This window comes from Mizuhopecten yessoensis, unplaced genomic scaffold (assembly GCF_002113885.1).
Source record: "Mizuhopecten yessoensis strain PY_sf001 unplaced genomic scaffold, ASM211388v2 scaffold10911, whole genome shotgun sequence".
NCBI lineage: Eukaryota > Metazoa > Mollusca > Bivalvia > Pectinida > Pectinidae > Mizuhopecten > Mizuhopecten yessoensis.
The window spans coordinates 543566-558270 of NW_018408783.1; the positions used below are offsets into that span (position 1 = coordinate 543566).

At 38.2% G+C, this 14705-nt stretch overlaps 1 protein-coding gene across 1 annotated transcript; it reads right to left on the bottom strand.

Moving 5' to 3' along the window:
• Nucleotides 1–11746: 11746 nt before the first annotated feature.
• LOC110463456 (10 kDa heat shock protein, mitochondrial-like) lies at nt 11747–14643 on the bottom strand. Its single transcript, XM_021518067.1, has 4 exons — nt 14536–14643; nt 12926–13087; nt 12268–12357; nt 11747–11799 (listed from the first exon to the last, which is right to left on the bottom strand). Exons 1-4 carry the CDS (start codon nt 14536–14538, stop codon nt 11752–11754), a joined length of 303 nt encoding a protein of 100 aa, XP_021373742.1. The 5' UTR covers nt 14539–14643; the 3' UTR covers nt 11747–11751.
• Nucleotides 14644–14705: the final 62 nt, after the last annotated feature.

Genomic DNA, 14705 nt, shown 5'->3' on the forward strand with positions numbered 1-14705 from the left:
AACCCAAAAGTGATGGTCAGTTGGGATTATTCCTGGATCAAAATAAAAATCGGGAATATTTCAGTAAATTGCAATTTACTGGGAAATTTAATGTATATTTGTATGTTCGAGTAAAACAATTTGTTGTAAAACTTGTGGATTTCCTTCTAAAATTTGCTGGTGCTTACAGTTTTGTTACCAGTAACTGTCTGTTATTAAGCCATTAGCTTTCCATTATCAAACACAACGATAGACAGTTAAAACAAAATAATCGACAACTACAGGTAATTATCACATCAATGTATATTCTACTATATATTGTATAATAAAGACAATTGATTATGCGAAATTTCAATTTTTCTTACTATAACGTCCAGAAATAATACAAGATTGTAACCAAAATCAATATTATATCAATTGATCGACTGATAAAATATGTGCTAAAGACAGCCATACAACTTTTCAAGGAAAAACAAAATCAATATTTTTATTAAAGATATTGAATATAAAAACCTATGTTACAAAATCAAGTACTCGTGCACCATGTTTTTGGCCAGGTGTCCATACGCTTGTGTCAACAAATACTACTGAACAGATGTGCTGGCTGTCACGTGTATACTCAAACAGTAGCCGAAGCTCATATATTTTTATAGGATTTGTACTAAACCCATGTAAAAAAAGTTATTTCCCATACATGCTTTTATGGAATTACACAGGACTACCTCAAATGCTCAAGCTCTCTGTACTCTGTACGGGCATGGTAGTCCAGTGGTAGGACGCCGGGCTCGTGACCGAAGGGTTGCGGGGTCGAGTCACGGCACGGCACGGCACTGTGTTGTATCTTTGAGCAAGATTCTTTACTCCGCTTGTTCCAGTCTACTCAGCTGTAAATAAGAACGTGGTTGGGCAGTGCTAGAATTGTTGAATGCTAGCTGTTAGCACCGAAATGGCAGCTCCAACTGTATGCTCCCCAGGGAGTTGAGAAGGATATTGGCTGGTTGCAAAGGCCCTATAACCACGAATAGTAATTTGTGAACCGCATTGAGACGACCTACAAACTAGGTTGTGATAAAGCGGTATATAAGAACCTCGAATTATTTATGAAAAGAAGTAATAAAAATGAAATTCAAAAAATCAACAATTATATTTTGACAAAAAAAGAAATGCAACGGAAACGTACAAGAATTTGGACCCTTGACCTCCTATTCCTCTTACCAACTCAGCCTCAGGACCAGCATCGGTTCTATGGTCCCTTCCCTTTACTAACTTATATCTAAAAAGTAAGAGGAATATCTAGTATGTATATCAAAACTACAATTGAATTCACAAGAGTGTCTCCTTGATTGGGACAGGGATTCTAAAGCAGTTTGGATAAGACAATCCGTTTATACCCTCAGATTGTTGCGCGAAAACCAAATAGGGAAAACATATTGTTCCTCTGTGTCAGTATGTCTGTTTTAAATTGCTCATAACAAAATATTTTGAAGAAATATGTCCCAAACATTACCTTTTTTTTCTCTTCATTTCAACACAGTATTTCACATCAGGACATTTTGCACTCATTAAGGGTTAGGGTAAGGATTTAAGTACAATACTTCTGTTAATTCAACAGTTCGCTTAAAGTTCTTACCCATGTGTTCCGTTGTAATTTGAATGCGCTAATATAAGAACGCTTACAGAATGTGCTTTTAAGTAATCGGTAGTTTGCGGTTTGCTAACTTAGTGGTAAAGCGTGACGCAAACACCTCCATCATGTAAAACAATATTTGTTTAGGAACCCTAAAAATCAATTAATCGTCTAACGATCCTCAAATGCATTATACCAACCGTCTACTGCAATCCCACTTCTTCGTTTAAGAATCCACCTAAGCTACGATCAAACTGGAAGATGAAGAGCAGTGCTACCTTGATGGTTTTGGTCGTTTAAGGATCCACCTAAGCTACGATCAAACTGGAAGATGAAGAGCAGTGCTACCTTGATGGTTTTGGTCGTTGAAGGATCCACCTAAGCTACGATCAAACTGGAAGTTGAAGAGCAGTGCTACCTTGATGGTTTTGGTCGTTGAAGGATCCACCTAAGCTACGATCAAACTAGAAGATGAAGAGCAGTGCTACCTTGATGGTTTTGGTCGTTGAAGGATCCACCTAAGCTACGATCAAACTAGAAGATGAAGAGCAGTGCTACCTTGATGGTTTTGGTCGTTGAAGGATCCACCTAAGCTACGATCAAACTAGAAGATGAAGAGCAGTGCTACCTTGATGGTTTTGGTCGTTGAAGGATCCACCTAAGCTACGATCAAACTAGAAGATGAAGAGCAGTGCTACCTTGATGGTTTTGGTCGTTGAAGGATCCACCTAAGCTACGATCAAACTAGAAGATGAAGAGCAGTGCTACCTTGATGGTTTTGGTCGTTGAAGGATCCACCTAAGCTACGATCAAACTAGAAGATGAAGAGCAGTGCTACCTTGATGGTTTTGGTCGTTGAAGGATCCACCTAAGCTACGATCAAACTAGAAGATGAAGAGCAGTGCTACCTTGATGGTTTTGGTCGTTGAAGGATCCACCTAAGCTACGATCAAACTAGAAGATGAAGAGCAGTGCTACCTTGATGGTTTTGGTCGTTGAAGGATCCACCTAAGCTACGATCAAACTAGAAGATGAAGAGCAGTGCTACCTTGATGGTTTTGGTCGTTGAAGGATCCACCTAAGCTACGATCAAACTAGAAGATGAAGAGCAGTGCTACCTTGATGGTTTTGGTCGTTGAAGGATCCACCTAAGCTACGATCAAACTAGAAGATGAAGAGCAGTGCTACCTTGATGGTTTTGGTCGTTGAAGGATCCACCTAAGCTACGATCAAACTAGAAGATGAAGAGCAGTGCTACCTTGATGGTTTTGGTCGTTGAAGGATCCACCTAAGCTACGATCAAACTAGAAGATGAAGAGCAGTGCTACCTTGATGGTTTTGGTCGTTGAAGGATCCACCTAAGCTACGATCAAACTAGAAGATGAAGAGCAGTGCTACCTTGATGGTTTTGGTCGTTGAAGGATCCACCTAAGCTACGATCAAACTAGAAGATGAAGAGCAGTGCTACCTTGATGGTTTTGGTCGTTGAAGGATCCACCTAAGCTACGATCAAACTAGAAGATGAAGAGCAGTGCTACCTTGATGGTTTTGGTCGTTGAAGGATCCACCTAAGCTACGATCAAACTAGAAGATGAAGAGCAGTGCTACCTTGATGGTTTTGGTCGTTGAAGGATCCACCTAAGCTACGATCAAACTAGAAGATGAAGAGCAGTGCTACCTTGATGGTTTTGGTCGTTGAAGGATCCACCTAAGCTACGATCAAACTAGAAGATGAAGAGCAGTGCTACCTTGATGGTTTTGGTCGTTGAAGGATCCACCTAAGCTACGATCAAACTAGAAGATGAAGAGCAGTGCTACCTTGATGGTTTTGGTCGTTGAAGGATCCACCTAAGCTACGATCAAACTAGAAGATGAAGAGCAGTGCTACCTTGATGGTTTTGGTCGTTGAAGGATCCACCTAAGCTACGATCAAACTAGAAGATGAAGAGCAGTGCTACCTTGATGGTTTTGGTCGTTGAAGGATCCACCTAAGCTACGATCAAACTAGAAGATGAAGAGCAGTGCTACCTTGATGGTTTTGGTCGTTGAAGGATCCACCTAAGCTACGATCAAACTAGAAGATGAAGAGCAGTGCTACCTTGATGGTTTTGGTCGTTGAAGGATCCACCTAAGCTACGATCAAACTAGAAGATGAAGAGCAGTGCTACCTTGATGGTTTTGGTCGTTGAAGGATCCACCTAAGCTACGATCAAACTAGAAGATGAAGAGCAGTGCTACCTTGATGGTTTTGGTCGTTGAAGGATCCACCTAAGCTACGATCAAACTAGAAGATGAAGAGCAGTGCTACCTTGATGGTTTTGGTCGTTGAAGGATCCACCTAAGCTACGATCAAACTAGAAGATGAAGAGCAGTGCTACCTTGATGGTTTTGGTCGTTGAAGGATCCACCTAAGCTACGATCAAACTAGAAGATGAAGAGCAGTGCTACCTTGATGGTTTTGGTCGTTGAAGGATCCACCTAAGCTACGATCAAACTAGAAGATGAAGAGCAGTGCTACCTTGATGGTTTTGGTCGTTGAAGGATCCACCTAAGCTACGATCAAACTAGAAGATGAAGAGCAGTGCTACCTTGATGGTTTTGGTCGTTGAAGGATCCACCTAAGCTACGATCAAACTAGAAGATGAAGAGCAGTGCTACCTTGATGGTTTTGGTCGTTGAAGGATCCACCTAAGCTACGATCAAACTAGAAGATGAAGAGCAGTGCTACCTTGATGGTTTTGGTCGTTGAAGGATCCACCTAAGCTACGATCAAACTAGAAGATGAAGAGCAGTGCTACCTTGATGGTTTTGGTCGTTGAAGGATCCACCTAAGCTACGATCAAACTAGAAGATGAAGAGCAGTGCTACCTTGATGGTTTTGGTCGTTGAAGGATCCACCTAAGCTACGATCAAACTAGAAGATGAAGAGCAGTGCTACCTTGATGGTTTTGGTCGTTGAAGGATCCACCTAAGCTACGATCAAACTAGAAGATGAAGAGCAGTGCTACCTTGATGGTTTTGGTCGTTGAAGGATCCACCTAAGCTACGATCAAACTAGAAGATGAAGAGCAGTGCTACCTTGATGGTTTTGGTCGTTGAAGGATCCACCTAAGCTACGATCAAACTAGAAGATGAAGAGCAGTGCTACCTTGATGGTTTTGGTCGTTGAAGGATCCACCTAAGCTACGATCAAACTAGAAGATGAAGAGTAGTGCTACCTTGATGGTTTTGGTCGTTGAAGGATCCACCTAAGCTACGATCAAACTAGAAGATGAAGAGTAGTGCTACCTTGATGGTTTTGGTCGTTGAAGGATCCACCTAAGCTACGATCAAACTAGAAGATGAAGAGTAGTGCTACCTTGATGGTTTTGGTCGTTGAAGGATCCACCTAAGCTACAATCAAACTAGAAGATGAAGAGTAGTGCTACCTTGATGGTTTTGGTCGTTGAAGGATCCACCTAAGCTACAATCAAACTAGAAGATGAAGAGTAGTGCTACCTTGATGGTTTTGGTCGTTGAAGGATCCACCTAAGCTACAATCAAACTAGAAGATGAAGAGTAGTGCTACCTTGATGGTTTTGGTCGTTGAAGGATCCACCTAAGCTACAATCAAACTAGAAGATGAAGAGTAGTGCTACCTTGATGGTTTTGGTCGTTGAAGGATCCACCTAAGCTACAATCAAACTAGAAGATGAAGAGTAGTGCTACCTTGATGGTTTTGGTCGTTGAAGGATCCACCTAAGCTACGATCAAACTGGAAGATGAAGAGTAGTGCTACCTTGATGGTTTTGGTATACACGACTGCCGCTAGACTAGCTGGCAGTTGATGCCAGATAACCAGTGATGAAATCGTCATCCTATACGAAGTTCATCAGAAATTTCTTTTCCACGTACTCAAACAAAAAGGAAAGAATGGTATCCGGTAAATAGACAGGTGGTCAGAGGCCTTTTAATGCAAACGCACTATAAACCTAAATCTATTTGCAGTAACCAATGTGCCAGGTAAGGCATAAAAGGGAAGGACAGCGGTTAAGTATATGAGCAACTTTAAAATGCTGTGTCTGAAGTTTCAGTATGTGATACGCTGGTGTTTAATTGGGGACATTTGTAGCATTTGGAAGTGACAATACCAACTATAACAAGTACTAACTGTAATGGGGACCATTAATAGATGAGAAATTTGTAATGTTACATAATGTTATCACTCTAAATGAGTAAACCATAATGTTATAACTCTTGATGAGCAAACCATAATGTTATAACTCTTGATGAGTAAACCGTTATGTTAGAACTCTTGATGAGTAAACCGTAATGGTATCACTCTAGATGAGTAAACCATACTGTTATCACTCTAGATGAGTAATCCATACTGTTATCACTCTAGATGAGTAAACCGTAATGGTATCACTCTAGATGAGTAAACCGTTATGTTATCACACTAGATGAGTAAACCGTTATGTTATCACCCTAGATGAGTAAACCATAATGTTATAACTATAGATGAGTAAACCATAATGTTATCACCCTAGATGAGTAAACCGTTATGTTATCACTCTAGATGAGTAAACCGTAATGTTATCACTCTAGATGATTTAACCATACTGTTATCACCCTAGATGATTTAACCATACTGTTATCACTCTAGATGAGTAAACCATAATGTATTCACTCTAGATGAGTAAACCGTAATGTTATCACTATAGATGAGTTAACCATGAGGTTATCACTCTAGATGAGTAAACCATGATGTTATCACTCTAGATGATTAAACCGTAATGTTATCACTATAGATGAGTAAACCGTAATGCTATCACTCTAGATGATTAAACCGTAATGTTATCACTCTAGATGAGTAAACCGTAATGTTATCACCCTAGATGAGAAAAACCGTAATGTTATCACCCTAGATGAGTAAACCGTTATGTTATCACTCTAGATGAGTAAACCATAATGTTATCACTCTAGATGAGTAAACCGTAATGTTATCACCCTAGATGAGTAAACCGTAATGTTATAACTCTAGATGAGTAAACCGTAATGTTATCACTCTAGATGAGTAAACCGTAATGTTATAACTCTAGATGAGTAAACCATAATGTTATCACCCTAAATTAGTAAACCGTAATGTTATCACTCTAGATGAGTAAACCGTAATGTTATCACTCTAGATGATTTAACCATACTGTTATCACCCTAGATGATTTAACCATACTGTTATCACTCTAGATGAGTAAACCATAATGTATTCACTCTAGATGAGTAAACCGTAATGTTATCACTATAGATGAGTTAACCATGAGGTTATCACTCTAGATGAGTAAACCATGATGTTATCACTCTAGATGATTAAACCGTAATGTTATCACTATAGATGAGTAAACCGTAATGCTATCACTCTAGATGATTAAACCGTAATGTTATCACTCTAGATGAGTAAACCGTAATGTTATCACCCTAGATGAGAAAAACCGTAATGTTATCACCCTAGATGAGTAAACCGTTATGTTATCACTCTAGATGAGTAAACCATAATGTTATCACTCTAGATGAGTAAACCGTAATGTTATCACCCTAGATGAGTAAACCGTAATGTTATAACTCTAGATGAGTAAACCGTAATGTTATCACTCTAGATGAGTAAACCATGATGTTATCACTATAGATGAGTAAACCATAATGTTATCACTCTAAATGAGTAAACCATGATGTTATCACCCTAGATGAGTAAACCATAATGTTATCACTCTAGATGAGTAAACCATGATGTTATCGACCTCGATGAGAAAAACCATAATGTTATCACTCTAGATGAGTAAACCGTAATTTTATCACTCTAGATGAGTAAACCGTTATGTTATCACTCTAGATGAGTAAACCGTTATATTATCAATCTAGATGAGTAAACCGTAATGTTATCACCCTAGATGAGTAAACCGTAATGTTAACACTCTAGATGATTTAACCATTATGTATTCACTCTAGATGAGTAAACCATAATGTTATCACCCTAGATGATTTAACCATAATGTTATCACTCTAGATAATTTAACCGTTATGTTATCACTCTAGATGAGTAAACCGTAATGTTATCACTCCAGATGAGTAAACCGTTATGTTATCACTCTAGATGAGTAAACCGTTATATTATCAATCTTGATGAGTAAACCGTAATGTTATCACCCTGGATGAGTAAACCGTTATGTTATCACTCTAGATGAGTAAACCGTTATATTATCAATCTAGATGCGTAAACCGTAATGTTATCACTCTAGATGAGTAAACCGTAATGTTATCACTCTAGATGAGTAAACCATACTGTTATCACCCTAGATGAGTAAACCGTTATGTTATCAATCTAGATGAGTAAACCGTAATGTTATCACTCTAGATGAGTAAACCGTAATGTTATCACTCTAAATGAGTAAACCACAATGTTATCACTCTAGATGAGTAAACCGTTATGTTATCACTCTAGATGAGTAAACCATGATGTTATCACTCTAGATCGTCACCAACATCGCGCGTAACGTCTAATATACATTCGCATAAAACCCATGTCACAATTATAGCCATGATAAACAGTTCACTCAGAAGTGTTTCAAGTTGTTGCTTCAGGGGTATGTTATCTTAACCCTTGACAGACTGGTAGGCAAGGAAGACCGTATAGTAGTATAAACAACGGTCATCCTTTGACCTACTTCACTTGCTGCCCTCTCTGCAAACATTTCAGACAGATTAGTGTAGTTACGATTACTAGGTTGAGAAATTCACATACCTCTTAAGTAGATAGATATTGGGGTGCAATGGACATCAGATCAAGAGAAGTCCAAAGTACATTCGCCTGACTTCGATCCACATATTAGTCCAACTAGTCATCATATAAACCAGAGACGTATATACCACTGTGTTATATACGTCTCTGTATAAACCACGGTTTGGCTCTGCTATTGTGTTATTCTTGGCTACCGTTTCATTCATGGACATCACACTTGATGTGTCGGTACTTAAAGTCAAGTATACATCAAATCGGTTCATTACAACTTAAAAAATTAAAACGAGTACCGGGTAGGTTTATGGAGGATATTTTGGACACCATTTAAGTACGGACATATGACTTTACCTCAAGGTAGTTCAGCATGGTCACGTGGTACATTGTACGTGTCATGAAATTAGGTTCATGCGGTCAACTAGCATCTTTTTGACCTTGATTAAAGTACAAAACACTGTTTGTTTAGGAATAGATATATATTGGGTGCAGATTTATCCATATAAGCCACATACATTTGGTTTGTTTGTGTTTTACGTCCTATTAACAGCTATGGTCATCTTTAAGGACGTTCCACGTTTTGGTGGTGGAGGAAACCCAGAGTTCCCGGAGAAAAACCACGGACCTACGGCCAGTACCTGGCGACTGCCCCACGAAGGCCTCGAACCCGCGGTCCAGTGGTGGGGAGCTAGTGGTACTAGAATGTCAGAAGCCTTAAGCGCTTGGCCACCCCGGCCCCCTTTTTCACATACAATATTTGATATAAGGCACCAATAAGCTAGTGAGTATTTCTAAAAAATTTTCTTCGGGTTGGTAAGTATGGATTATATGAAGGTTTTTTTACTCAACCAATTAAATGTTCTCTGTGACGTTTCGATGAATAGTAAGATATTTACACTGTCAACTTCATCAGACAAATGACCAATGAAGCGTATGCAAACAAAGGTGATTTGAATTCTTTACATGGTATTCCGATTTACCCACTAGCGGTCCAAGAATCTCTGCTAATGATCTGGAAACATTGTAACCAATGGATCCAGTATAGTCCACAATAGGCCTCAGTGGGACTCTCGCACATCTATGACCAAGTGTTAACAAAGCGTAGCTGAATTAAGTCATTTCGGTACATACAATGTATATTACAACTATTGTACATACGTTTCCAGTGTAGCCGAAATAAACATCGATTTTATGGACAACTCATACACATTTTTTGTGTGCATACGCTTCACTGGTCTGATGAAGGTGACAGTGTACATATCGTACTAGTCATCGAAACGTCACATAGAAAATGTTATTGGTTGTGTAAAAAGAACTTCTCATAATTAATCCAGTGAGGTTTTTGCAGTAGCTGCTTTGTCAGGCACTTACTAGTGGTTTATATGCCACCTTGTTAACACCTCTGTGTGTGCATGCAAGAGTATGGGCGTTATTTTTGGTGGGACTGAGCTTCCAGGAGCAACTTTTTCATTGCGACATCTCACTTGAATGTTACTGCTGACACAAGAACATCCAATAAGATTTTATACTCTGCCTACTGGAACCAGTGCTGGTTAGGTAGGAGAGAATACCTTCTCCGAAAATTCTTTCATGCTACAAATGAAATTGAGATATTGATGGCTTGAGTGTTATATACAGCCAAATCTACCCCTGATTATTGCCAAACCAAGGTCCTCAAAAATCCATGTTCCATCTATTTGAATGAAGACATAGTGCAAGGATCCCTGGGAGAGATTGGAGACATGCTTGTGAAAATTGAATAATTTCAGCATTTTGATGCTAAAAAACATGTAAAACTAAGTTCAGAGTGCATAAACTGCCTAACTGATGTATGTACATAATAACGAATGTAATTGTTCTGGTCCAAATATATTTTATGTTGAGCTATATTTTAATGTTATATTTGTTACATCGAGACTTAACTCTGAAAAAGCATTCATTTGATTCAGATACACCTGTTATGATCATTAAACACACCATGCAGTAACTAGATCATTTGACCACAGAATGTAGATTTTGAGTTATTTTCCGACTTGAATGAGGAAGATTGGTAAATTTTGGTCAAAATGAGGGAGTTTCCCTCCTTATGAAGGAGGGTTGACAGCTATGTCAAGATGAAATAAACATTGTTTTGCAAAGATTAAACCATTGGTCACAGTGACCTACTTTTTGCACTTAAAACTCAAGATGTACTAGCATTCAAAATTTAGATACACCAGATGAAGTGTAGAAAATTTGCCCTGGACAATTTTCTTCAAAGGATAAGGTCAAATCTTAAGTCACAGTGACCTACTTTTTGTACTTGACACTCTGCCAACCAAAGTTGTACCTGCATACCAAATCAGGTTACTCCAGGTGAAATGGTGTAGAAGATATGCCCCGGACATACCTTTGGAATGGACAGAATTTAGACATACGGAAAGATGGAGTGCAAACATATAGTCGCCGCTAGGGTACTGGTGGGGGACTAATAATTCAGTGTGGCTGGAGGATAGGAAATATAGTGTTTCATCCACGTCACAGAAGTCCAGTCATGATCACTGGACAAAAATCTGCCTTAAACTGCCAGTTTACAAGACACTGATCAGGCATGGTCAAGTCTTGGAGGTGAGGGGCAATATTTACATCGAATATGATATGACATTAAAGTGAAGTAACACAAACAACCAAAACCTCATATTTTAATTTTTTATTCTTAATCAATAAAAATGACTGGAGATCATATGATTAAATATGAAAGTCTATCTAATTACCTATAGTATTACATTCCTACATTTATATTTCCATCATTCCATTAAATCAGAAAAAATTACAAAACAAAATAACTTCTGACAAGATTTACAATCTTCTAATTTTAACTCAAGAAAAATATTTTTCAACATTTCTAAGATGTAAAGTTCACATAATTTTTTTCTAGATGTATTTTAGAAATCCTCAGATATTAATAGTAAAGTAACTATTTAAGTATAAAGCCAAACAAATACCCCTATTTAATAAAATCACAACAGAAATGTAGCCCGATAATCTGAATGTCACATGTTATGATGATATAATTTCACTCTTGAATAATCTATTATAATCTACACACACATTCACACCACTTACAAAAACACAATGTTTAACTAGTGTCTTTGTGTTAAGTTCATGCTCTGCATCACAAAACACATCACTAGCTGTACAAATAGAAGTAACCTGGGTCTATAAGGAAACGAGAAACACAAAGTTTACAGCAGGTCAGACCCTATTTACTGTCCTGTATTTCCATTGTTCTTCCTGCTGTGACGTCTTCCACTGGATTGACACATGTATCTTCATCACATAAATGCCTGGTCAAATTGTTCATCATGAATGTCCGAATTTCCATTCAGGTGTTTCCGCGTCACTCAAACTTTCCCAATATATCACTGTCTCTGAATAAAAAGTAATCCTGAAACAACAATTACCAAGAATTTGTAAACAGCCATTGAATTCCACAGTCAAAGGTATCAAATATTCTTCAGGAGAGGATAGTTAGACATCTTGAATCTTCCTATAATTAAATATTACAGCTTATGTTCAAGAATTGTTTAATGTAATTCTTGTTTCAAAGAAAATTGAATGCTGACAAAATGGGTTAAAGCAAAGGTAAATTGTCAGCATTCAAGTTTTTTGTGTTTCTTGGTAGATTAATTAGTCTGTGATATTAGCGGAAAATGTATCGGCCCAGGCTGTTGAATTATAGCCCCAGGCTGTGGGATTATAGCCCCAGGCTGTTGGATTATAGCCCCAGGCTGTTGGATTATAGGTCCAGGCTGTTGGATTATAGCCCCAGGCTGTTGGATTATAGCTTAAACTATTGCCATTTGATTTGTGTATAGAGATTTGATTTGTGTATAGGGGTTGTTGGTTGAGTTACCTTGTCCTCTAACACAACCTTGGTGCCACCATACTCGGGCAGCAGAACTCGGTCTCCACTCTTCACACTGGTTGGTACCACATTTCCAGACTGTAAAATAAATGCAAATTTGAAATAATGACTTTCATGAAGTGATTTATCTTTAGTTTTAAATGTTACAAATTTTTGTTTTACAAGAATATTTCAATTATATAATATTATATAAAGATCTAAATGAATTATGCCTTTCTCAAAACTCCTGATGTCCGTTACCTTGTTTCCATTGCCACCAATATGGCCTCCCAAAGCATTGTTTACCTTGTCTCTGTTGCCAGGCCCTACTGCCACTACGGTGGCCTCCCAAAGTATTGTTTACCTTGTCTCTGTTGTCAGGCCCTACTGCCACCACGGTGGCCTCCCAAATCATTGTTTACCTGGTCTCTGTTGTCAGGCCCTACTGCCACCATGGTGGCCTCCCAAAGCATTGTTTACCTGGTCCCTGTTGCCAGGCCCTATTGCCACAACGGAGGCCTCCCAAAGCATTGTTTACCTTAAGCTTGTCTCTGTTGCCAGGCCCTACTGCTACTGGGGTGGCCTCCCAAAGCATTGTTTACCCAATACCTTGTCTCTGTTGCCAGGCCCTACTGCCACCACGGTGGCCTCCCAAAGCATTGTTTACCTTGTCTCTGTTGCCAGGCCCCACAGCCACCACGGTGGCCTCCAACACCTTCCCTGCTGATTTGTCGGGGATCATGATTCCACCTTTTGTTTTCAACTCTGCAGCAAATCTCTCAACCAGGACCCGATCAAACATGGGCAAAAACTTCTTGAATGCTGCTGCCTGTTAATATAAAATGTGTGTAGGCCTGATGGAAATTTTTCGATTACATTGTGTCAGAAGATGTTATTCAATAGATTGCCAAGTCCTTTACATATTATTGGGTCAAAATAGGACCGAATTATTTTTCTATAACTTGACGTTTCCAAAACAAAACAATATAAATCTTAAGCAAAAATTTGAGGGATTCGAGATTGTTTCAATTAAAAGGGAATATACCCATATTTTCCTCAATTAAAGAGACAATCTGGATTGAAAACATGCTTTAGAGTTAGGTACTCCTATAACATAAAAGGCCCATTGATTGGCCGATTTTTGGAATATACTATGGTGTTGAAAAGTGAATATGATACAAAAGTGTCAACAAACCTAAATCAAACTCAAAATCTATAAATGGATTATCTACAGGGGAAAAAATTGAAAAAACAACTGTAAAATATAAACCAAGCACGTTCTATATACATATACTGTACTCGCTAACCATACTTTACAAAATGACTGCCTTGGTTGATGCAGTACAAAATATGGGAAATATATGAACTTGTCTATTATATTGACCAACTTAACCCATTGTCTTAGCTTTAGCTATGAACAAATAACTGATCATCTGAATTATGTCTGAGGTAACAAGGCTCCTGTCAAAAGTGTTCCATTCTTGTTGGAGGAATTGATTAAGATATTGAATTCAATTTTGTAATGTATTTTGTATTGTTTCCAGAAAGACCCCTTTATTTATTGTAACTGTGAGTTTTCAGTTCCTGATAGCTTCTCTTCAACCTGATAATATGACAGTCATACATGAACGCATGTCTTAACAGAATACATAGGCAGAACATATCAGCTGGATAATCCAAGACCTCATATTATCAGTTCTAAAGAAGAAGATTTTTGGGGCTAGATTTTATCAAAATTAACTACATAGAACCATTTATCGACTTTTTAAACTCAATTGTGACAATGTTAAAGACATTACCTATTTGACAAACATTAAAATTATATGACACTGCGTAAATAATAACATAAAGGGACCCAATTGGAATTAAGCCACAATGTGGCTTTATGGGTCATCCCAGGTAATTATAAAGGCCTAAATTAATCTATTATCTAATCCAATCCAGTTTTAACACCCGACTGATTACTAGTTTTAAGGCATAAATAACTTATAAATAACATCTCATTCTGTGATAATGTATATATTTATGTCCAATCTGCAAAATGTGATATACGTTTATTATTTGCCTTTTACCTGAATAAATATTATTATTAACATTTCAACATAAAACGAAAAAGAGAAAATGATTGCTCCCCCGTCCCCTTCCACGTGTATGACATTGAGCCGGTAGGGACAGTGGCAAGATCAATGCAAACGAACATGCTACTCTAGCATATAACACGGGAATTATTTGCATATAGTTATACTACCTGGCGTTCTTCTGTAAAGTAATTCTTACCATTTTAATTGCGATCTTTACTCTTAAGGACAACGTTAACTGGACACTGCGTAGAAACCTCTGGAAATGAAGCACATGGCATAAACAGATGAGGGCGCATGCGCACAACGAAATTTCTAGCAGGAAATGAATATGGCCCTGCTGGGCATCTTCATTGAACAATTATCTAA

Excerpts from the sequence above, each read along its gene's own strand:
- LOC110463456 (XM_021518067.1), bottom strand. Across the intron at positions 12,358-12,925 it reads GGCCTGGCAACAGAGACAAG|TCTGGAAATGTGGTACCAAC; the intron begins GTAAACAATGCT and ends TTTATTTTACAG. Across the intron at positions 11,800-12,267 it reads AGGTTGTGTTAGAGGACAAG|GATTACTTTTTATTCAGAGA; the intron begins GTAACTCAACCA and ends TTGTTGTTTCAG.